General features: G+C 33.9%; 1 protein-coding gene across 1 annotated transcript in view; it reads left to right on the top strand.

The window, feature by feature from the left end:
- The window catches only part of LOC145292160 (integrin alpha-4-like), a 139,783-nt gene that overhangs the window by 110,390 nt on the left and 9,677 nt on the right, over positions 1-19,716 (top strand). The window contains exons 11-17 of the mRNA XM_080138329.1: positions 3,218-3,403; positions 5,828-6,037; positions 6,464-6,630; positions 6,820-6,939; positions 12,841-13,298; positions 16,225-16,378; positions 19,109-19,225. Coding sequence (XP_079994455.1) covers positions 3,218-3,403; positions 5,828-6,037; positions 6,464-6,630; positions 6,820-6,939; positions 12,841-13,298; positions 16,225-16,378; positions 19,109-19,225 — 1,412 coding nt within the window. The remainder of the gene's footprint in view (positions 1-3,217; positions 3,404-5,827; positions 6,038-6,463; positions 6,631-6,819; positions 6,940-12,840; positions 13,299-16,224; positions 16,379-19,108; positions 19,226-19,716) is intronic.

Genomic DNA, 19,716 nt, shown 5'->3' with positions numbered 1-19,716 from the left:
ATCAATCAAATGGGAACAGTAACAACTATAAATCAAGTAGGTCAATTAATAGCATTGCTGATACAATAATTAATAAAATAAAAATTAGAAAAATAATCACAGGAATCACCAATCAGTATGCAAATTGTTGTTGATGATTGGAAACAAGTTATGGAATATTTGGTTCCATATTTGATAGAAAAAATCTTAGATCACCACATTTCACTATATCCATTCGGTTTCTATTTTTTGTTAGAATATTGTTTTCGGCGCTAAATTCTTTCTCCACTACATATGATGGGAAGGCAATAAAAAGTAACTTCCCTTTATTCTACCATAGTGAAAACTTGGCACTGCAATGTAACCATATTTAATTCGTACTTTGTTTTTCAAAGATTATCTTCATTTCTTTGTCACATTGTAATTCAATTTTTGCAAATAACCTTTTTGTTCTACTTTACATCTAAAGGAATGCTCAGTTCAATTAAGTCTTGAAATCTTAGTCATCATTCCGTTGTTGTAAGTGTCCACCATAGATTCTTAAATTACCATCTCTTAGTACATATGAAATGTGAAATGCTTTTCATAGAAAAAAATGGGTTGAGAAACGTCTAGTAATGTTATGAGAACCCTCAATCTTTCACTGCCTCCTTAAAGGGTCTTAGGCCACCGCCTACCTGAAGTCTTGTAATATCCCTCTCTCTCCACCTGGTGGGAGGTACGGTTCCTATTGGGAAACCCTAATCTAAAATGTTCCATGAAAGTTGTTGTAAGGCCTTGGGGACTTTTGGGGCTAAATGAGGGAGGAGACAAATGGACTTAGTCATTTCTTTTTTTTTTTTGTATGGTGCAGAACTCAAATTTACATATGTTAAGGCCTAAAACTACACCGTTTGTTCATTTTCACCAGGATTTGATGTCCCCTGGGGACTTTTGGGGCTAAATGGGGGAGGGGTGTGCTGAACTTAGTCATTTTTTTTTATGCCTCCTTTACTGTGCACTCATGGGGGACCAGGCATACTTCACTTCTTCTTTTTTTTTTTTTTTTTTTTTTTTTTCGATCCTTTGGAAAGTTCAAAGAAATGATGCTTGTCCCAGAAATGATATATCGATCATATTTTATGTCCCTTTTTAGTTTTCACTTTGACAAAGTGTGACTTTCAAATTATTGTGACCTCAACATTTGAAGATTTTTCTGACATAAGGTATTCAGATAACAGACTAATGTCTGCAACTTGTAAATAATCTGACTTCAGATAATAGAAAAATGGTACTTGTCCAGAATTTCCTTTATCTTATAATGCAAACATAAATAAAACTTTGCATCACAGAAAGAAGATATTACAAAAATCACGTTAATTGATCAAATAGATTTATTTTTATAAAGACAATCATTTTTAAGCGAATGGGAAGTTTTTCAATGTTAATTTTTTTTTATTTTTTTTTTAATCTCACAAGATTGCATTATTTAGAATTATTTTCCTTATTTTCAAGATGGTGTCATGATATTGTCACTGTTTGTTTAGCCTCAAAATTTTATTTTTTTTATTTATAAATAAAATCGACTAATTTTTTATTTTAGTGATACAATATTTTCTTTCAGTCACAGGTATGTTCATCATACAGGTTTTTGTCTTTTTTTTTTAATATAGGGGTAATTCTGGAAAAGCTCTGAAAAATGTATGTTGGTTAACAGATAAAACAAAAAAAACTGAGCATTGCTTAAAAATATTTTTCAAATATGTTCCTATATCTGCCAGTTTCATCATGTGTTTTTGTTTTTTTTAATCAATAAATCTTAAAAACTACATTGTCAAACTTTATGAAAATTGGTATCCATTTTAACAATATCCTTGGTTATGTTATAAATTTTTTTATTTGAGGATTGATAATTTTATATAATTTGAATTTTTCAAACTAGTGTTCTCATCTTGGATGTTCAAATGCATCTTGTCAAACTCTGAAAATTTATACAAAATTACAAACTGACTTAATCTACAAGGTTGGATTGCTCGTATTCTGTCAGACATGACTGGATAAAAATCCTAAGTAATTGAATTCTTAGTACCGCCTGTACTGAGGATTGAACCTGCAACCTCCAGAAGACTATTGCTTAGAACTGATTGACTTAGCACATTATTTGTTGCACAATGGATCCATGTGGACATTTTTAACCATGTTTGACATGGTTAATATGTCTCAATTAGAATAGAAGCACAAACAAAACACAGCATTTTATGCTAAGACAAAGCAAGTTCTGCTAACGTCTCATCTTTTATTTATTTATTATTTAATTATTTATAACGTGAACAAAAAAAACATAAGTGCCCCCCTATGCAAGATAGAAAAACTGACATACAAGGGACGTAATTTTGATTTCAGCCACACAATCTCTGAATATCTATATTATATTTCCTTTAGTCTATCTGTCGCTGTCCATCCCACATTTCTCAGAAACTACAGAATTAATTTGGTTGAAATTTTGTATGGACCTTTATGCAGTGAACTAAGTGTTATGGTCGCCATTCAACGCACAATTAGGGTTTAATAGGGATCAGTATTTAATACAAAATGAGTGCAAATATAACCGTATTCATCCATCAATTTGGCATTGGATAAAGTTCAAAAGAGTCGCAAATCTGATAGGCCCTGAACTGGCATCTAAGATTCAGCCTCTGTCCCATCGGCGAAACGTTGCATCCCTCTGCTTGTTCTACAAGTATTTTAAAGGTGAATGCTCTGACAACTGCAAGCACTTGTGCCCCCACGACATGAACACCCTCGACAAACCCAACAGGCTGCTAAATCCCACCCCCACACAGAGATCCCTAGATGTAAAAGATCTTTCTACTCCAGTAGTTTCTTCCCCAGAACCGCTAGACTTTGTAATTCCATTCCAGGTCCCTGCTTCCCCAACTGTACTGACGTGCAGAAGTTCAAATGCAATGTGAACCGACATCTTGCTGCCCAAATCCCTACATAGTATTCCAGTAGTTGTTGCCCCTGATAGTAGCCCCCTATACCAAAGTGGTAATGTGCCTTGTTTGGGGTGAAAATGTAATAAAAAAATTAAGCAGTTGTTCTAAGTCAACAGCTATAATTTTTGCCTGTTTTAACAGGCTGAAAAGTCAAGTCTAGTGTTTCTGTAATTTATGGCTTTATTTTTTTTATCTGTCGTTTTTTTTTTTTTTTTTAAATCATCAAGCCATTCAGATCTTAATACTTCTTTTCCCCACAGATATCATAATTGGTGCTCCTTATGAAAACAATCAAGAAGGTGCCATTTATATTTACAATCTTGGTCCGCATGGATTTCCAGCTAATTTTTCCCAACGAATATCTGGCCAGGATTTTGGTAAAAAAATGAAAGGATTTGGGATATCTATTTCAAAAGCTGTAGACATTAATGCTGATTCATACCCAGGTAAGGACACTTTTTCTTTTTTTTTTTATAATCTTTTATTAAGAAGTTACGTGCATATTTTGGAATTTTCTTGCAATAAAATCTACTGTACCCGTACCAAAGTGGAATTAACCCTAGGCAGGTTGAACTGGCTTTTTTCAAAGAAGAAAGTTCCATGGAAGTATGAAATTCACAAGCAGTCCCCAGTTGCATGTATATTCCCATCAGGGGAGATAACAATGGCAGGTTTTTGCATTTCTTGCAGAAAGGTGTCGACGTCCTCTTACATATGGCACCTGGTATTTACAAATGGTCACCCATCTAGTACTGACTAGGCTCAATGTTGCTTAACTTTGGTGATCTAACAAGAACCAGAGTGTCAACATGATTACGCCTTTTGGCTTGGAGAAAAGTATAATATCTGTTTTGATACTACACTTTCTCGTTTCTGTCCTGTCAAAGAAAGAGAAATCCTTCTATACTGAGACAGTTTTTATTTTTGTTTTGGTCTAAAATATTCCTTTTTCTTTTTTATTTGTAAGCTGAACTACTCTCTATTAAACTGACCATGTTTCTAAATCTGCTCTTGTGGGAGGGTAATTAAATGGGTATAGTAACTGCACAGTAAATTTATTGGTTCTTGTCCAGAATTGCCCATAACAAAACAAAAATATTCATATTCCAAAAAATCATGTAAATTGATCAAGTAGTTTTATTTATAGAAAGAAAATCATTTTATACTTATTAATGGGAATTTGCAGGCATTACAACAAAAAAATCTTGCAAGTTTGAATCTTTGTGGGCTTATTTTCAAGATGGCAACATGAGACAGTTGCTCCTGACTTAATCATAAGAATTAATTTTCTTATTTAAAAATAAAACTACTTGATTTATTTGTGATGTTTGGAATATCATATTTTCGTTTCGTTATGATCACGTACATCATACAGATTTTTATTTTTTTTATTTTTGTTTTTTGATAGAGGGGAAATTCTAGACAAGAACCAATTTACTTCTTCCAAATTGTTCAGTATGGGCAAAAATGGACGATTAAAAATAGGGGAACATAGTTTTGAAAGCAGATTTATCATAATTTTTTTGTAGGTTTCTGACTACTTTTTGATTGTATTTGAAAGATTAGAGACTAAAGTTAATTTCCTAAAAGAAAAAAAATATTTGTACACATGAAAAAAAAGTTATGAAAAATGTTTTCACGACGAGCTGACCAATTCAGCTAAATTTTGAAGTTAAATAAATTCATCGTAAAATCCTTTAAAAAATGAATATTAGTTTTCTGGGTCTATTTCAAAGATAATTAGTAAAGTCCTAAGATATTGAATAAAATTAAAAAAACAAAAAAAAAACACCTTGTTTTACAAAAAATAGCTTAATTAGTCCCCAAAAAGTGAGTAATTTTGGTGTTCGCCCAAACTCAACAAACAGGAGTTTTGTAAACACTACAAATATGGAAACCCAAAATTACAGCCAATCAAAACACTGTTTCAAAATGAAGTCATGATATTAAAAGGAGGTAGGGGTGTCCGTTTTCTTTTTTTTTTTCCCCAGATGTGCATCCGTACATTCTTATCCTGAACACTTGCATCATTTTTATCATTTTTTAATTTATTTTTTTCTGTTCCTGTTTTTAAATTAATTTTTTTTTTTTTTAAAATTATTATTCAAGATTATATAAAAATTATGTTACGCCAAAAGTTTCCCATTCATGTGAGCAAGGAAATTATTAAAATCTTGCATATAAAGATTATGCAAAATCTGTAATTAAAAAAAAAAAGTAGAAATCTTTTATAATTTTTTTTGTGTGAAATTTTTTAAATTTTTTTTTTTTTTTTTTTTTTTAATTTTTTTTGTGTGAAAATATTAAACAATGCTTAATTCAATGGTAATATTGGTAGTTCGAGAATTTTTTTTTTTTTCAAGTTATATTGAATTCCTTAATATGGATTTTAGGGGCTTTTTTTTTTTCGTAATGTTCCTGTAAAAATTAAATAATTTTTTAAAATTGTTATAATTTACGATGCTTTTTCATAAAAAAAACAAAAATAAATTCCTTTAATTTTTTTAATTTTTTTATTACTGAAAACCATAACTTTTTAGTAAAGGTATTTTTTGTTTAAACTAAATAATACATTTTCACTAAGATTTAAATAAAACTAATGGGTTCATTATATTCCGTGATCATTATTTTATAAATACTGAAAATTTCATTAAAATTGGTTAATTTCCTGATTTTGGTGAATTTTTAAGTAAAAGGAGGGGTCAAATGTTTATACATATATATATATTTTTTTCAGTTTACTAATTTAGCTCTTAATGATTCCCTAAAGGATGAAACACTAGTGTCTGTAAATATTTAATTATTATAGTAAATAATTATATGTATATATAAAAGCTTCTTACTAAATAAAAGCCATCTTCCAATTGCAGATTTTCTTGTTGGTTCATATTTATCAAATGAAGTCCGTCTGCTGAAGTCCCGGCCTGTCATAGACCTTAAATTCACAGCAACAACCGAACCTGAGAGAATAGATGTGACAAAGTACAACTGCCCTCCACCAAATACAAAGTCGATCTGTTTAAAATTAAAACTAACAGTGTCATATCATACTCCTTATTCTTATCTACCTTCAACACTACGTAAGTATGACTGCCTGACCAGTAGCAGCTTTTGTGTGTCTTATAGTATGAATATATAACATGTTTGTAATTTTTTTTTCTTTTATTAGAACTTACTTCCTTAATATTACGTGAAATTGTCTAAATATAACCTTTGTATTTTTAAGAAAAAAGCTTCTCAAATTCTGACATTTACAATAAAAATAGATATTTTAAAAGTTCAACAACCATTTCAAATTATTTATTTTTTTTTTTTTAATAAACTTACACTGGACACATAAAAAAAAATGAAATAAATTTCTTTGTGAAATTGTCCATTTTACCTTGCATTTTAATGTTTCTTATTAATTTCTTTATCGATACCCTTTTCCTATTGATGGAAATCAGCAATTAATATCAATATTTACTTGTGTTATTTGTTTCTGATGTTCTAACATTTATTTATAGAGTTGGATTGCAAGTTAAGTTCTGAGGTTTCTTCATTGGCCAACAATGCATCAAGCAGTGTCCATCGTGCACTTATTATATCTGGTTCCGACTATAAAGAATCCAAACAATTTAACCTTTCAATCTCTAGTACACCAACTCCAGTTGATTTCGATTTGTTGATTAAGGTAATGAAAAATTCTCATTTTATTGGTGGTGGCATTTTTCTGACAATTTTTTTTTTTTTTTATAGTTTTTAAACTGTCATTTTTTAAGATTTCTTAATTATAAATTTTTGTTGAGTTGATTTCTTTAAATATTTGTTTGGTTGATGTCTTTAAATGACTTATTTTTTAAATTGCTTTGTTTTTTCTTAGGACAAAACTGATACTCTAACTCCTATCGCCATCTTCTTAGATTATAAGATCCAAGATGGCAGCCTTATGAAATGTACAAATTTGTGTCCTGTACTTAAAGGAAACCAGTACAAGAAATTGGTGAGTAATTTAGATATTACAAATATTTTGTTAATTAAAAAAACTTCTGCTGTGTCTATAATATTAATTTAAGCATATTTCAATACATATACAACTAAAACGTAGTGGAATAGGCAATATCAAAGAATGACAAAGACTGTTCATACAAATAATAATGTCTATCTAATGAGCTTCATTTAAAATATCAAGTCAAAGAATCTTTGTAATGTAGAGAGGAAAAGTCTATATTTTTAAGGTCAGAAACTATTAGAGGAGAAGGCTTTCCAGCATCCAGGGTTCTCGATAGTGAAGAGGTGGGATTTTCTGCTTGTACAGTCAGTCTAGAGTATGCACGTTGTGAGGACACAAGTGCTATGAGTTTATTGCCAAGGCTGTTGCAAAGGTGGGCTCCCTTTACCATGCTAGAAAATTACTCACAGTGGAAAGTATTCTATATCTTTACAAAGCCACAATTCGTTCATGCATGGAATATTTTTGCCCCTTCTGAGCTGGTGCATCTACTGCTATTTCTCTCTCTTGGATAGGGTCCAAAGAAGAGTCTTAAATCAAATAGTTCTCATCATTGAAATGTTGCATCCCTCTGCCATCCGTATGCTTGTTTTAAAAGTACTTTAATGGAATGAGTTTTGATAAACTCATAGCACTTGTGCCCCTACCCCATGATCTACATACTCCAAACTGACCCGAGACCCGATTAGTAGCAAAATCCCACTCCTTTACTGTTGAGGTCGCTAGATGCTGGAAAGCCTTCTGCTCTAAGTTTTTTCCTTTACACTGCTAGACTAGAATTCCTTCCGTTTTCCGGACTGTACTAACATGCAGAAGTTTAAATGTAACATATCGCTGCTCAACTCATCAACCACTACAGACAATGGAAGGTAAACCACTAGACATCAGATTTACTCCTGGTGCAAAGTTTACAGCTATACACACCTGTCCCCCACTACTGGAAGAAGAGTTTTAAGAGCTGGACAGAGACGTCGCTCTAGGAATAATAGAGCCGGTACCAGTAGGCAACCTTACCACCTGGTGTTCAGGGATAGCTGTGGCACTGAAGAAAGACGGTTCTCGGAGGCAAACGGTAGACTTAAAGAAGCTGAACAATGCCACCATGAGGAAGACACACCATAAATTGTCCCCCATTTGACCAGTGTCCGTGATATTTGCAAACACATGAAAGACTGTCCTGTATGCGTCGAATGGATACCACAGCCTACCACTATCTCCAGCCACACGAGATGCTGCCACATTCATCTCTGAGTGGGGCCGGTACGGATACTGCTGGGTTCTCCAAGGATTCCATGGGTTAGGTGATGAATATACTTGTCTGTTTTTTGACAGCATCACTGTATATGTGACCACGAAAACCCATTGCATAGACATCCTACAGAATGACTCCATAATCCTCATTCTGGCATACAATTGAGTACATCAATCACTGCAGACAAGGCATCCTGTTCAACCCAAACATTTTTTAATTTTGCTAAGACAGAAGTGAAGTTTGCAGGATTCTTAGTCACTAATAGTCATATTAAGCCCACTAAGAGGATGACAGAAGCTGTTCTTCATTTCCTGACACCTACAAGTATTACTGGCATCAGGTCTTGGTTTGGACTTGTGAATCGGGTATTATATGCTTTTTTCCAAGCAAAGGTGATGGTACCCTTCTGGGAATTGTTGAAAACAAAGAATAGGAAGTGGGATGATATGCCGGAACGCCTATTTCAAGAATCAAAGAGAATAATAGTGGAGGGAATTGGAAAAGGCGTTTTGAACACTTGAAATGAACGACTGGATTGTGAACCGACTATAATAAAACAGGGATTTCCTATTTTCTATATCAAAAACATAGCAGATGTCCCGGCGAGCTGAACATAAGGTGTGGGTAGGGTCACTGGAAGATTATTCTGACCAGTTCCTGTTTCATCAGTGAGGCAGAATCTCTATATGCACCAGTGGAAGGTGAAGCCTTAACCCTTGTCTACGGGCTAGTTATACTGATTGTTTATACTTGGGTATTCGTATTTATTGGTGACAGTGGATCATTTACCATTAGTAAAAATATTTTCAGACCAGGCCTCAGAAAATGTTAAAAACCCCCGCCTGTTTAATTTAAGAGGATGCTGATGTACAGATTCAAGATAAAACGCCCTGCATGAGGACTATTCAGACCATCAACACTGCAGTGAAAGCCGTGTTCTCGTTGACAAGTTAGAAACTATCACATGGGAGAGGATTCTCGCCACTGCAGTCACCGATGAAGAAAGTAGGACCATAGTAGACATAATCTGAACGTCTTCCTTGAATCAAGGAACAACCTTCTGCCCATAGCTCTAGTATTCTGGTCAATGCACAAAGAATTGTACTGCTTAGAAGGGGTAACAATCAAGGCAAATAAAATTTTAATACCTCGACAACTCAGAGCGGAGATGTTGGAAACACTCCATGCTGCACATTAGAGGGTAAACGGCATGCTGACAAACACAAGGCATCAATTGCTCTGGGCAGGTATGAACACCAGCATCAGGCAAACTCGGTCCCAATGCTACATTTGCAACACAATAACACCCTACCAGCCAAGAGAACTCTTAATGTTACTGACAAAACCAAAATTTCCATTCCAACAAACAGCGGTCGACTTTCCAGACAGACAAGGCAAAAGCTACTTAGTATATGTCGAACGGTATATGGGATGGATAGAAGTAGCTTTGATGTCATTAGGGAAAGCTAGAAGCATTTGTGACATGCTAAGAATTTGCTTCTGCACATAAAGTGCACCTGATGATATCCTCAGATGGAGGACCCCCATTCTAATCACAAGGATACTCCTTTTTGAGAGATTGGAGTATGCAAAAAGGCACATCGTCAGTCTACTACCCACAAAGTAATGGGCATGCAGAGTTAGCTGTGAATACAATACAGTCAATGGCAGACTCTTATGCCAGGATAAGCTGTTAGAGCACTACTGACCCATCATAACCCTCCTGTCCAGAACCTTAACATGTCCACGGCCGTAATGCTCTACGATCGCATCATTAAGGATCATCTCCCTCTCCTAAAGGATAGGTACCGAACACTGAGGCAATGGAAGGGGATTGGCAAACTAAGAGAGCTGGCCATGGCTAAAAGGCACATGCTAAACAAGCAGTTCTATAATCAGCACTGCTGTCCACTCGGTGAACATCAGCTTAGAGAATCTGTCCAGGAGGGTAAAAATCCACATCGGTGGACAAAAATGAGGAGAATCGTAGAAACAGAGTAACCGACAATACCAAATACAAGTGGATGGTAGCGGTCAGGTAACACTATGCAACTGTTGATTCCTTCAGAAAATCTACCCCGTCGTGGATGGCCCATTTCATGCCACACCGGGTACACCATAGCCACCTTCAGGTCCGGATCCATAGCGGAATCGGACCCCCAAGGAACTAATGGACATCGGTCAGGAGGTAAATCCTCAACACAGTTGAGATGACAAAGTGGATGACATTACAAACATAGGAGAAAGAGAGGATATTCAAGAGGTCTATCCCCATGAATGTGTGGGAAGTCGCATGAATTCTCAGACAGGAAATTGATCACGTTCATACATTCTGTGGTCATGGGGGAAGGGGGGGGCATGTAGAGGTGAGTTATGTTCCTCAAACTAACAAAGCAGGTGGGAGTTATCTCCCCTTAGGTCTATAAAAGTACAAACATACAACTCCTTTCCAATGCTAAATGCTCCTCTAACTCTAAACTAAGGAATCTGCACAGAATTCTAAACAGAACCCTTTATTTTAATTCATGAAGGTAACATGCTATCGATCCATCAGCCATGACTGAGTAGAAGTCCTAAGTAATTCGCAACTGTATTTTCAGTGTTGGCCACTCTGAGGATTGAAACCTCAACCTTCAGAAGAGTAACTATACAACTGAATTTTACCAAGTATTTTATCCACTATGCTACAGGTCAGTAGTGAACTTGTTAGGTGCATATGAAAACCCTTGGAATTTCAAACAAATATATTTCAGGTTAAAACACCTTCGCATATTTGTGTCATGCCAAAATTAGTATAAATTTCAAAACTTACAAAAAAATGATCCACTAGAAAAACAATTACAAGTAAAAATGGAATCAAATTATTGAGTTTACCGTATGTTTAATGCAGAAGAGTTGTGCAATCAATTCTATATGACAAATTCACTTATCTCTCCTTGCTTTATGCAAAGCCGCCATTGAAAAAATATCCACCAGATAGTGTTCATGATATTTTTGTGTAAAATAGATCGAGCACATCTACTAGATCATTTATCATTTTTAGAATTTATACTAATTTCAGTTTGACATGTACGTACGTAATAGTGTATTGACCTGAAAACAAAATCACGCTCCTTCACTGTTGAGGTTCCTAAATGCCAGAAAGATTTCTACTCCAATAGTTTTTTCCATCAAACAGCTAGACTTTAGAATTCCATTCCTGCTACTTGCTTCCCTGACTGTACTCATATGCAGAAATTTAAATGTAATGTAAACCAACATCTTGTTAATCTTTCCTACACATTGTCCCAAATAGTAGCCCCTTACATTCAAGGGGTGATATGCCTTGTTAGGGGTGAACGTGAGTAAAAATGTGTTTAAAATTCAATTGTACTGCAGAAGTATCAAATCCTTTATTAGTATTGAGCTGTTGACTCTGTGCTAAATTCTGAAATCTTGAATTTAAAGGTAAGATTGTAAGTCATGAGAGGCAGATTTCAAAAAAAATTCTCCAAGATAAATTAGTATCGTCTTTGTATATCAACAAAAGAGGTGATATGTATTAAGTTTAGTCTTTTTACTTAGACTTTTTTTTTGTGGGGGGGGGGGATCTGTCTTAAATTGAATCATGAAGTAATTCTTTTTAAAGACCTTTTTATTTCTTGTGTACAATTTAAGAAAATGATCTCCTTACTATTAATTGGTCCTGAAGTCACAGTCCACTGTTCAAAATGAATTTTTTCTTTTACTAATTAGTAACCACTTATGGAAAATTATGAAGGTTAAAATCTGTATAAAATGATATTAAATTTTATGTCTGGAATCCTTATTCCAATTTTGATCAAAGTCCATTACATGATTTGATTCTACAAAATGTCTAAAGTTTAATGCTTAAAGATTGAGTCTTAAGAAGTTATTGAAATTAAGGGAATATTTCGAATTTAATCCATCGTCATGAGATACCAATTAAACCAGATTCTTTAAACTTCAATTTCTTAAGACCGCTTAAGCTTAAGCCATGAATTTAGGAAATTTTCTTTAATCCAAATCAAGTAATGGATTTTGATTAAAATTAGACTAAGGATTTTAAATATAAATTATATCTTTAATTTAATATTCATAAAGGGGCATAAAGGTGGTGTAAAATCGTTAATTTTATTTCCTTTTTGTTTGTACAAGGGAGGCACAGCTTATCAAGGCGCAAAGGCCACTCGAGAATAAGGGCTGTTATTCTCTTAAAATTTAAGAAATGTTGTGAAAAGAAAAAAAAATTTATGCTAAGAATGAATCTCACTTAAGATTGCAAGTTATTCCGCCATATATATATATATATATATATATATATATATATATGGGTTGGCAACTAAGTTTTTGCTGTTTTTTTAAATGTCGTGTTTTGAAAATTTATTTGTTATATTTTATTTTTCAAGCCAAAATGAAATGATTTCTACCAAAAAGGTATTGAGAATCTTGAATGTTGGGAAAAAGTTGTGAACACAAATGGAGAATACATCATTGATTAAATAGTTTTTAGTTCTTATTTTACTTTTAAAAAATGTAGATCTAAAAAAACAGCAAGAATTTAGTTGCCAACCTAATATATTCCAACACTAAAAAGATTTTTTTTAATCATGCTATCTTATCAATTTGGATTCTTTCAGATCTACTACAATTTAGACTGTGGAGCTGATGAAAAGTGCACATCAGATCTGCACTTATCTATGACCAGTGATAGAGACCATATACTGTCTGGTAAAAAACAAACATTCTCTTTATTTGTGTCCGTGTTTAATGCAGGAGAGAGTGCCTACAATTCGCTGGCTCTCTTTACATTTCCCAGTTATGTGCAGTACGTCCAGGTGAAACACACGGGCGTATCTGAATGTTCTTCAGACACTTCGTCGAATGAGGAGTTGGTAAGATGCTCGTTAGGTAACCAGATCCCACAAAATACAAACGTGACTTTCACATTGGTGTTTACAAGTGTCGCATCTTCACAAGAAAAAGAGGTTTACATTAACGCTTCCGTTACTACAAAAAGTGAAGACAAAAACATTGGCAACAACCAAGCAGCAGTCAACATTCCAATCAGGATGAAGGCAGACATTTCCTTTAATGGGTAAGATATATTTTAAAGATTTTTTTTAATGGGTAAGATATATTTTAAAGATTTTTTTTTTTAGAGTCCAGGAATGCATTAGGCCTTAATTTGTCATTCATTCTTCATATTTCATGAGCGATTTTCTGAAAAAAAGGAAAAGAATTGCTGTTTTTTTTTTTTTTTTTGGAGGGGGGGGGGCTCAGAATCTATCCATATAACACTTATCATTGGCTAAGATTTTAATTTTTTTTTTTTTATGAATTTAAAAATCTTTTTTCCTTTTTTTTTTTTTTACATAGGCATAAACATTTATCAAGGCCAAGAGGCCACTCGAGGATAAGGGTTAAAGAGTGTACAGTAGAAATTGAACAATGTAGTAACCGTTAGTAATGGATTCGGTAAATTTGTTAACTTATATGGAACGGCTCATCAAAAACTTGTTTACGTTAGCCTTGAAGACAACCATATTGTAGTCAGCTGGAAAGCAGAAAAACGGAAGACAATTCCATAGGTGTGTAGTTCTAAGAAAGAAGCTTTGCTCATGGAATCTATGCTTAGGTTTAGGCACAGATAAAGAGTGGGGGAAAGTGATAGTGTTTTCTGCTAGATGGGTGTTTCTTGTGAAAGTTTGGCGGAGGGGGGGGGGCATAGAATGGAGCTCAGCCGAGTACCTGCCATGAAATTAACGATAAAGCAGAGACAAACTCGCAACATCTCTTCTGTGAGAAAGAGATTGCAGAGAAGAGAAAAGGACATCCCCCACAAGGCTACGAAGTCTATTTTGAACTTTATCAAGGCAAGACAAGTCCTTTCTAGCAACTCCTGCCCAGATGTGGCAACAGTACTCCATCTTTGGACATACCTGGCTCTTATATAGATAGAGAATTGCATCAGCAGTGAGATATCTACTGGATCGATAGAAGGATCCCACCATTTTTCCAGCAGCCTTGGCAACGGATTTGATGTATGTGTTCCATTTAAGATCAGGAGTAAAGGTCAAGCCCAGAAGCTTGTCAAAACATGAGGCCTCCCCAAAACGAGTCATTCATTTCAATTGATGCCAGATGTGGATCAGAGCATTTATGATGTAAAGATAAAAGCTTGATTTTAGATGCATTAAAAGTAATAAGCCACCTCTTTCCCCATTTTACCACTTGCTCAAGATCAGAGGAGAGATAATCAAAGAACTTGGTCGTTTATTGTCTTAGATGTGCTACCATAGATAGTGTCATCAGCATAGATATCTATGAATGATGTAAGGATGTGATTTGGAAGATCATTAATATAGATCAGGAAGAGAGTTGGGCCCAGGATGGACCCCTGAGGGACTCCAGCATTAATACTAAGAGCTTCTGATTTCTGCCCATCAACCACTACTCTTATGAACCTATCAGTGAGAAATGATTTAATAATTGAGAAGACATTTCCAGCTATATCGTAGCTGGAGATCTTGTGAAGTAAACTTTTATGCCATACTCTATCAAAGGCCTTTGATATGTCAAGAGCAATTGCCCTAGAAAGATAGTCTCCGTTGAGAGATTTGCTAATCTTATGAGATATAACTGTAAGCACATCTGCTGTAGATCTAGCAGAACGGAAACCATATTGCATGTCACTAAGAAGGTTATTTTTGCTAAGATGGTTGATTACTTCTGTATTTAACACAGATTCCAGCAACTTACTCATGATGCACAGGAGACTTATTGTGAGGGAGATGAGCGATCACCTGAATTCTTAAATACAGGGCATACTGATGAGATTTTCCAGGGTGACGGGAAGCAATTCTCCTTAAGACAACATTTAAACAGTTTTGTAAGGATGGGCGCAAGTTCTGGTTGAATTCTTTTGAGTACTATAATTGGAATACCGTCAGGGCCGGTTGCTTTACTGGAATCAAGATTTTTGATTATCTTGGCAACATCACGTACAGATATTTGTATATCACATAGCATGTTTTCTGATACAGGAAGAAATATTGGAGGTTGGCAGCCTTGGTCGTAAAGGTTAGAATTAGCTGCAAAGTTCTTGGCAAAGAGTTTGGCTTTGTCTGATGCTGGCAAGATTACCTCAGGTCCATTTATGAGAGTTGGGATAGAGCACACGCTTCTGTTCAGGATTCTGTTTGTTATTTGCCAAAACTGGTGGGAACCAAGCCGCTGCTCAGCTACTTTGGACCTGACCTTTTTTTCTTTCTATTATTTTTGTAACATCTCTTTGCATATGAAATGTTTTATAAAGTATTAAACCTGAATTTATAGATAATAGCAAACTTGGTAACAAAGGAAAGATCGCATTTATTATATAGATTAACCTGCAATGTTATATATATATATATATAACTAACTTGCATAGCTGCCCTGTGGTGATATAGACAGCAAAAAAGAAAAGTATAACATTTTTCTTTTAAAACCTGTTTTATTTATATATATATATATATACATACATATATTATTAAAATTACTATAGACAAGGCATGAAGCCACTTGATGTAAGGAGCTTTAAAAAAATACTATTTCAACATCCAAAACTTGCCAACGACCAGTGCTAGATTGAATATTCTGACCCAGAAAATGGCATTTTTTCCCCCTTTGTCAGAAACATCGCTCATGGGATGTGAGAAATAATGGACATAAGAAAAGTGAGTTACACAGCTGACAAAAGTAAACCCAAGATCCACTTTCTACTTTTCTTAAATAGCACTTAATGCTAAATGGGATGTCTAATTTACATAATTTTTAAAATAAAGTTTCAATAAATTATTGATTTATATATTAAAAATTTATATAGGTAATACTTTTGTGGATAGATTTTACATATGATTCATTAAAAAAAAAAATTGAGTAATTAAAAAAAAGAAAAAAGACTATTTTCTCTTGGAGCATATGTTTTATTGAATTTTTTTTATTATGAATTGATTTTGATGAAATTTTTTTACCATTTTCAGATACTCTGAGCCAAATCTCCTCCACTTTTCTAAAAAGACAAGTTTATTGCAACACAACTTTGATATTTATAATAATGGGCCCAGTCCACTTCTGGATGCCAGGATTAAAATCAATGTGCCAGAGTTGACAGAATTTGTAGCAATTGACTGTGCTGTAAGTTTTTTTTCTATTTTATTATATTAAAATTTTTATTATGCGGTTAATGAGAAAATATAGCCTTTATATATATATATATATATATATATATAGTCTTTGAAGTTTTTAACCTTTAAAACTATACAAAAAAAATATTTTTTATCATGCGTTAGAAAACCATCTAGTCAGTAAGTCATTTAATCACCTGCAAGCACTGCATCAACTCGCTCTCGAATTTACTATAATACCAATAATTTATTTTTCAAGGGATCATCAGTTGTTTACCATAATATTATTGGTAACCTGACAAAGGGATTGGACCTAGTAATTCACTTCCGTTCATCCGTTCACACTTTTCTCAATAACCACACCTTGGAATTTTTTTTTTTTTTTTTCTTTTAAATTTTGCACAAACATTAGTTATGAAATTTAAATTTTTTCCAGAACGGATTTTCCAGGATAATTCTGGTTTGCGCCCCTAGAGGGGCATTATAGAGGTCAAATTGCCCCTAAATCCTCCATTTGTTCATTTTTTTTTTCCGCACTTCTCTCAATAACCACTCCTTGGATATTTTTTTGAAATTTTGCACCAACATTAGTCAGCTTGTTCAATTTATAGTTGGTTCTCAAGTGCCGGCCCAGTTTTACAATCCAAACAAGAATTGAACCTGTGCCAACAAAGAGACCTTATTAAGTCAGTGTTGACATCTGCTTGCTCATCAAACCTATAATTATTTGAAAGCTGAAGGTGTTCATATAACTCTAATCAGTTCATGTTATTTGTATTTTTTAACCAAATGTTTTAATATTTTTTGTCTGTAGAAAAATATGGTCAACTTGCAATTAAGTAAACAATTTGTTATGTAATGGATGGCTGGAACCATCTGATACATAACTGAAAAAAAAAAATTCTTTAAAACAAGATAATAAGATTTAAAAGGTGGGCATCGAATAATCGATTGTCCACCAGTCGAAACGAAAAAGTGATTACGTCGTAAACAGAAATCGGATGACGATTTTTTTTGTTTACAAAACAAGGAAACGTGACAATCCTTGCAACTTTGGAATGTATAGAAAGTTAGCATGAGAGATAAATTCACGTGTATCAATAAAGTCAATAGTCGGTCAGTTGAAGAGAAATCGGTCACGATGGCTCTAGGTCAGGAGGCGGCAAAAAATTGTCAAAACGTGACACAGACGCGTGTTTTATTATCGAGCAGTATGATTGACAGATCGCGTGGATTGGAAAAAAACCAAGCGAAAGACATATGCTAATATAAGAGAGGATTTTTTGGAGTCTAACCAGAAGGAGGAGAGAAGAGGCAGAAGAGAGGAGAGGAAGAGAGAGACGGCGATAGGAAACGTGCGATTGTCGAGAGCATAACATTTCCACACACCCCTCCATCACTGAAATGAACAGTAAGCCACACTGTTAAATTTTGAACTATTGAAAATCTCTATGTAAAACGAGAAAATAATTTCAAAACAAAATATATTTTTATATAAAAAGCCAGTGTGTCTTACGTCTTGATTTGTTATGCTGAGTTACGTCTGACCTTTGTGTGCATGTCAATTTCTGTTTAGTCGGAATCATTATTTTGACAGGTATGACAGCCAAAGAAAAGCTGAGAGGAAAAATGCACAGTCAAGGAGGAATAACTCTGCCGTCTTAGCCGTTACCATAACAACCAGAAAATTAAACAACATAGACGATCAATAAAAGACGGCTACTTGGTTTTTTTTGCAGCGGGGAACTAACAACGACTGTTCCCAACCTAGGGGTCCTGTCGCTATATAACAAAACGAATCCAACCATTTATGAATAATGTTGCTCTTTGGTAGACATGTGTGTTTGCTTATTTAATATTTGAATGAGAACTTGAATACCTACTAGACACTATCCTCGAATATCTAAGGTCTCTCTATAGATGGGTTTGTCAGGACAACCTGACATGGGAATACTTTTCCCTACGAGTAAACTCTGACTAAATATTCAAAATCACAATCACTGCCCAAATAAGATCTGCTCAGTATGGCTAACCAACACTGGCTTTCATGAGGAATGGAGCACCTTCTCCAAGTGATATTACCTCAAGTAATAGCGCAAAGCTAGATATTTTACTAGACAAAATGAATTCTTGTCCTGGAATCCAGTAAGACCAAGAGATTACAAGAAAGGTATACTACAACCTATTTAAATGGTCAATTGGGAAGAGGAAAATTATTTTCTCAACTTTTTTTAACTCAATGTTTGAGATGTAAAGAACTACTTTAATTTTAGGTATCTCATATAGAGATCAAGTGTTAACCCCTAAGAAGTTGGCCTCTTGGTTTCTGAGAACTTCTACTGTAAGTAAAATGAACCAAAATGAGGTACTATTATTGAATGAAACTTATAATTATTTATATAGCTAGGAACATAGAATTTGACCTACAATTTTTAAGTTTCCTTATACACTGCAACCCATTTCCCACTCTAATGTCAATTATGCTTACATTTTTCTTAGTTATAAGTTTATGCATAATAGTGAGACTTAAATTTATAATTCAAACACTGCTCACTGATTTTCACTCTATTATATTTTTTAATATTCTTTTTACTTCCTTTTCTCCACTGGAAAATTCTGTATTTACCTTTCCTAAACAATGTCTCTAGTCATAATCTCTTTTCAGCTGGCATAGATGTGTATTTCAGCTAGTATATATTATATTATTATATATATTAAAATAATCAAATCTATTTTTCAGAAATCCACTTTGAAAAATTGTTCAACAGAATTCTCTTTGGAAGATCTGAATTATGGTGAAAGAAAATTAATAAAAATTTTTCTTATTGTTGATGCAGAAATCTTTAAAAAAGCTCAAGTAAGTTTTTATTTTTTTTAATTTTCAAACTTTTTTTATTACTCAGCAGTTTAACAATTTTTTTCCTAATATTTTTTAATGATATTTTTTCCCCCTAATATTTAATTTTCCTCCCTTGTATTTTCTCTCATCGTATTTTCCGTACCTCATACCCACCCCCTTTGTACTCCCTCACCTCTGCGCTTCCCCCACTCATACTCTTTTCTCTTCATACTTTTTTCTCTTCATACTTTTTTCTCTTCATACTTTTTTCTCTTCATACTTTTTTCTCTTCATACTTTTTTCTCTTCATACTTTTTCTCTTCATACTTTTTTCTCTTCATACTTTTTTCTCTTCATACTTTTTCTCTTCATACTTTTTCTCTTCATACTTTTTTCTCTTCATACTTTTTTCTCTTCATACTTTTTTCTCTTCATACTTTTTCTCTTCATACTTTTTTCTCTTCATACTTTTTTCTCTTCATACTTTTTTCTCTTCATACTTTTTCTCT

This window comes from Euprymna scolopes, chromosome 13 (genome assembly GCF_053919585.1).
Source record: "Euprymna scolopes isolate OS-2025 chromosome 13, ASM5391958v1, whole genome shotgun sequence".
Taxonomy (NCBI): Eukaryota; Metazoa; Mollusca; class Cephalopoda; order Sepiida; family Sepiolidae; genus Euprymna; species Euprymna scolopes.
The sequence above is the reverse complement of the archived record's forward strand: the minus strand, read 5'-3'. Positions and strand labels throughout refer to the sequence as shown.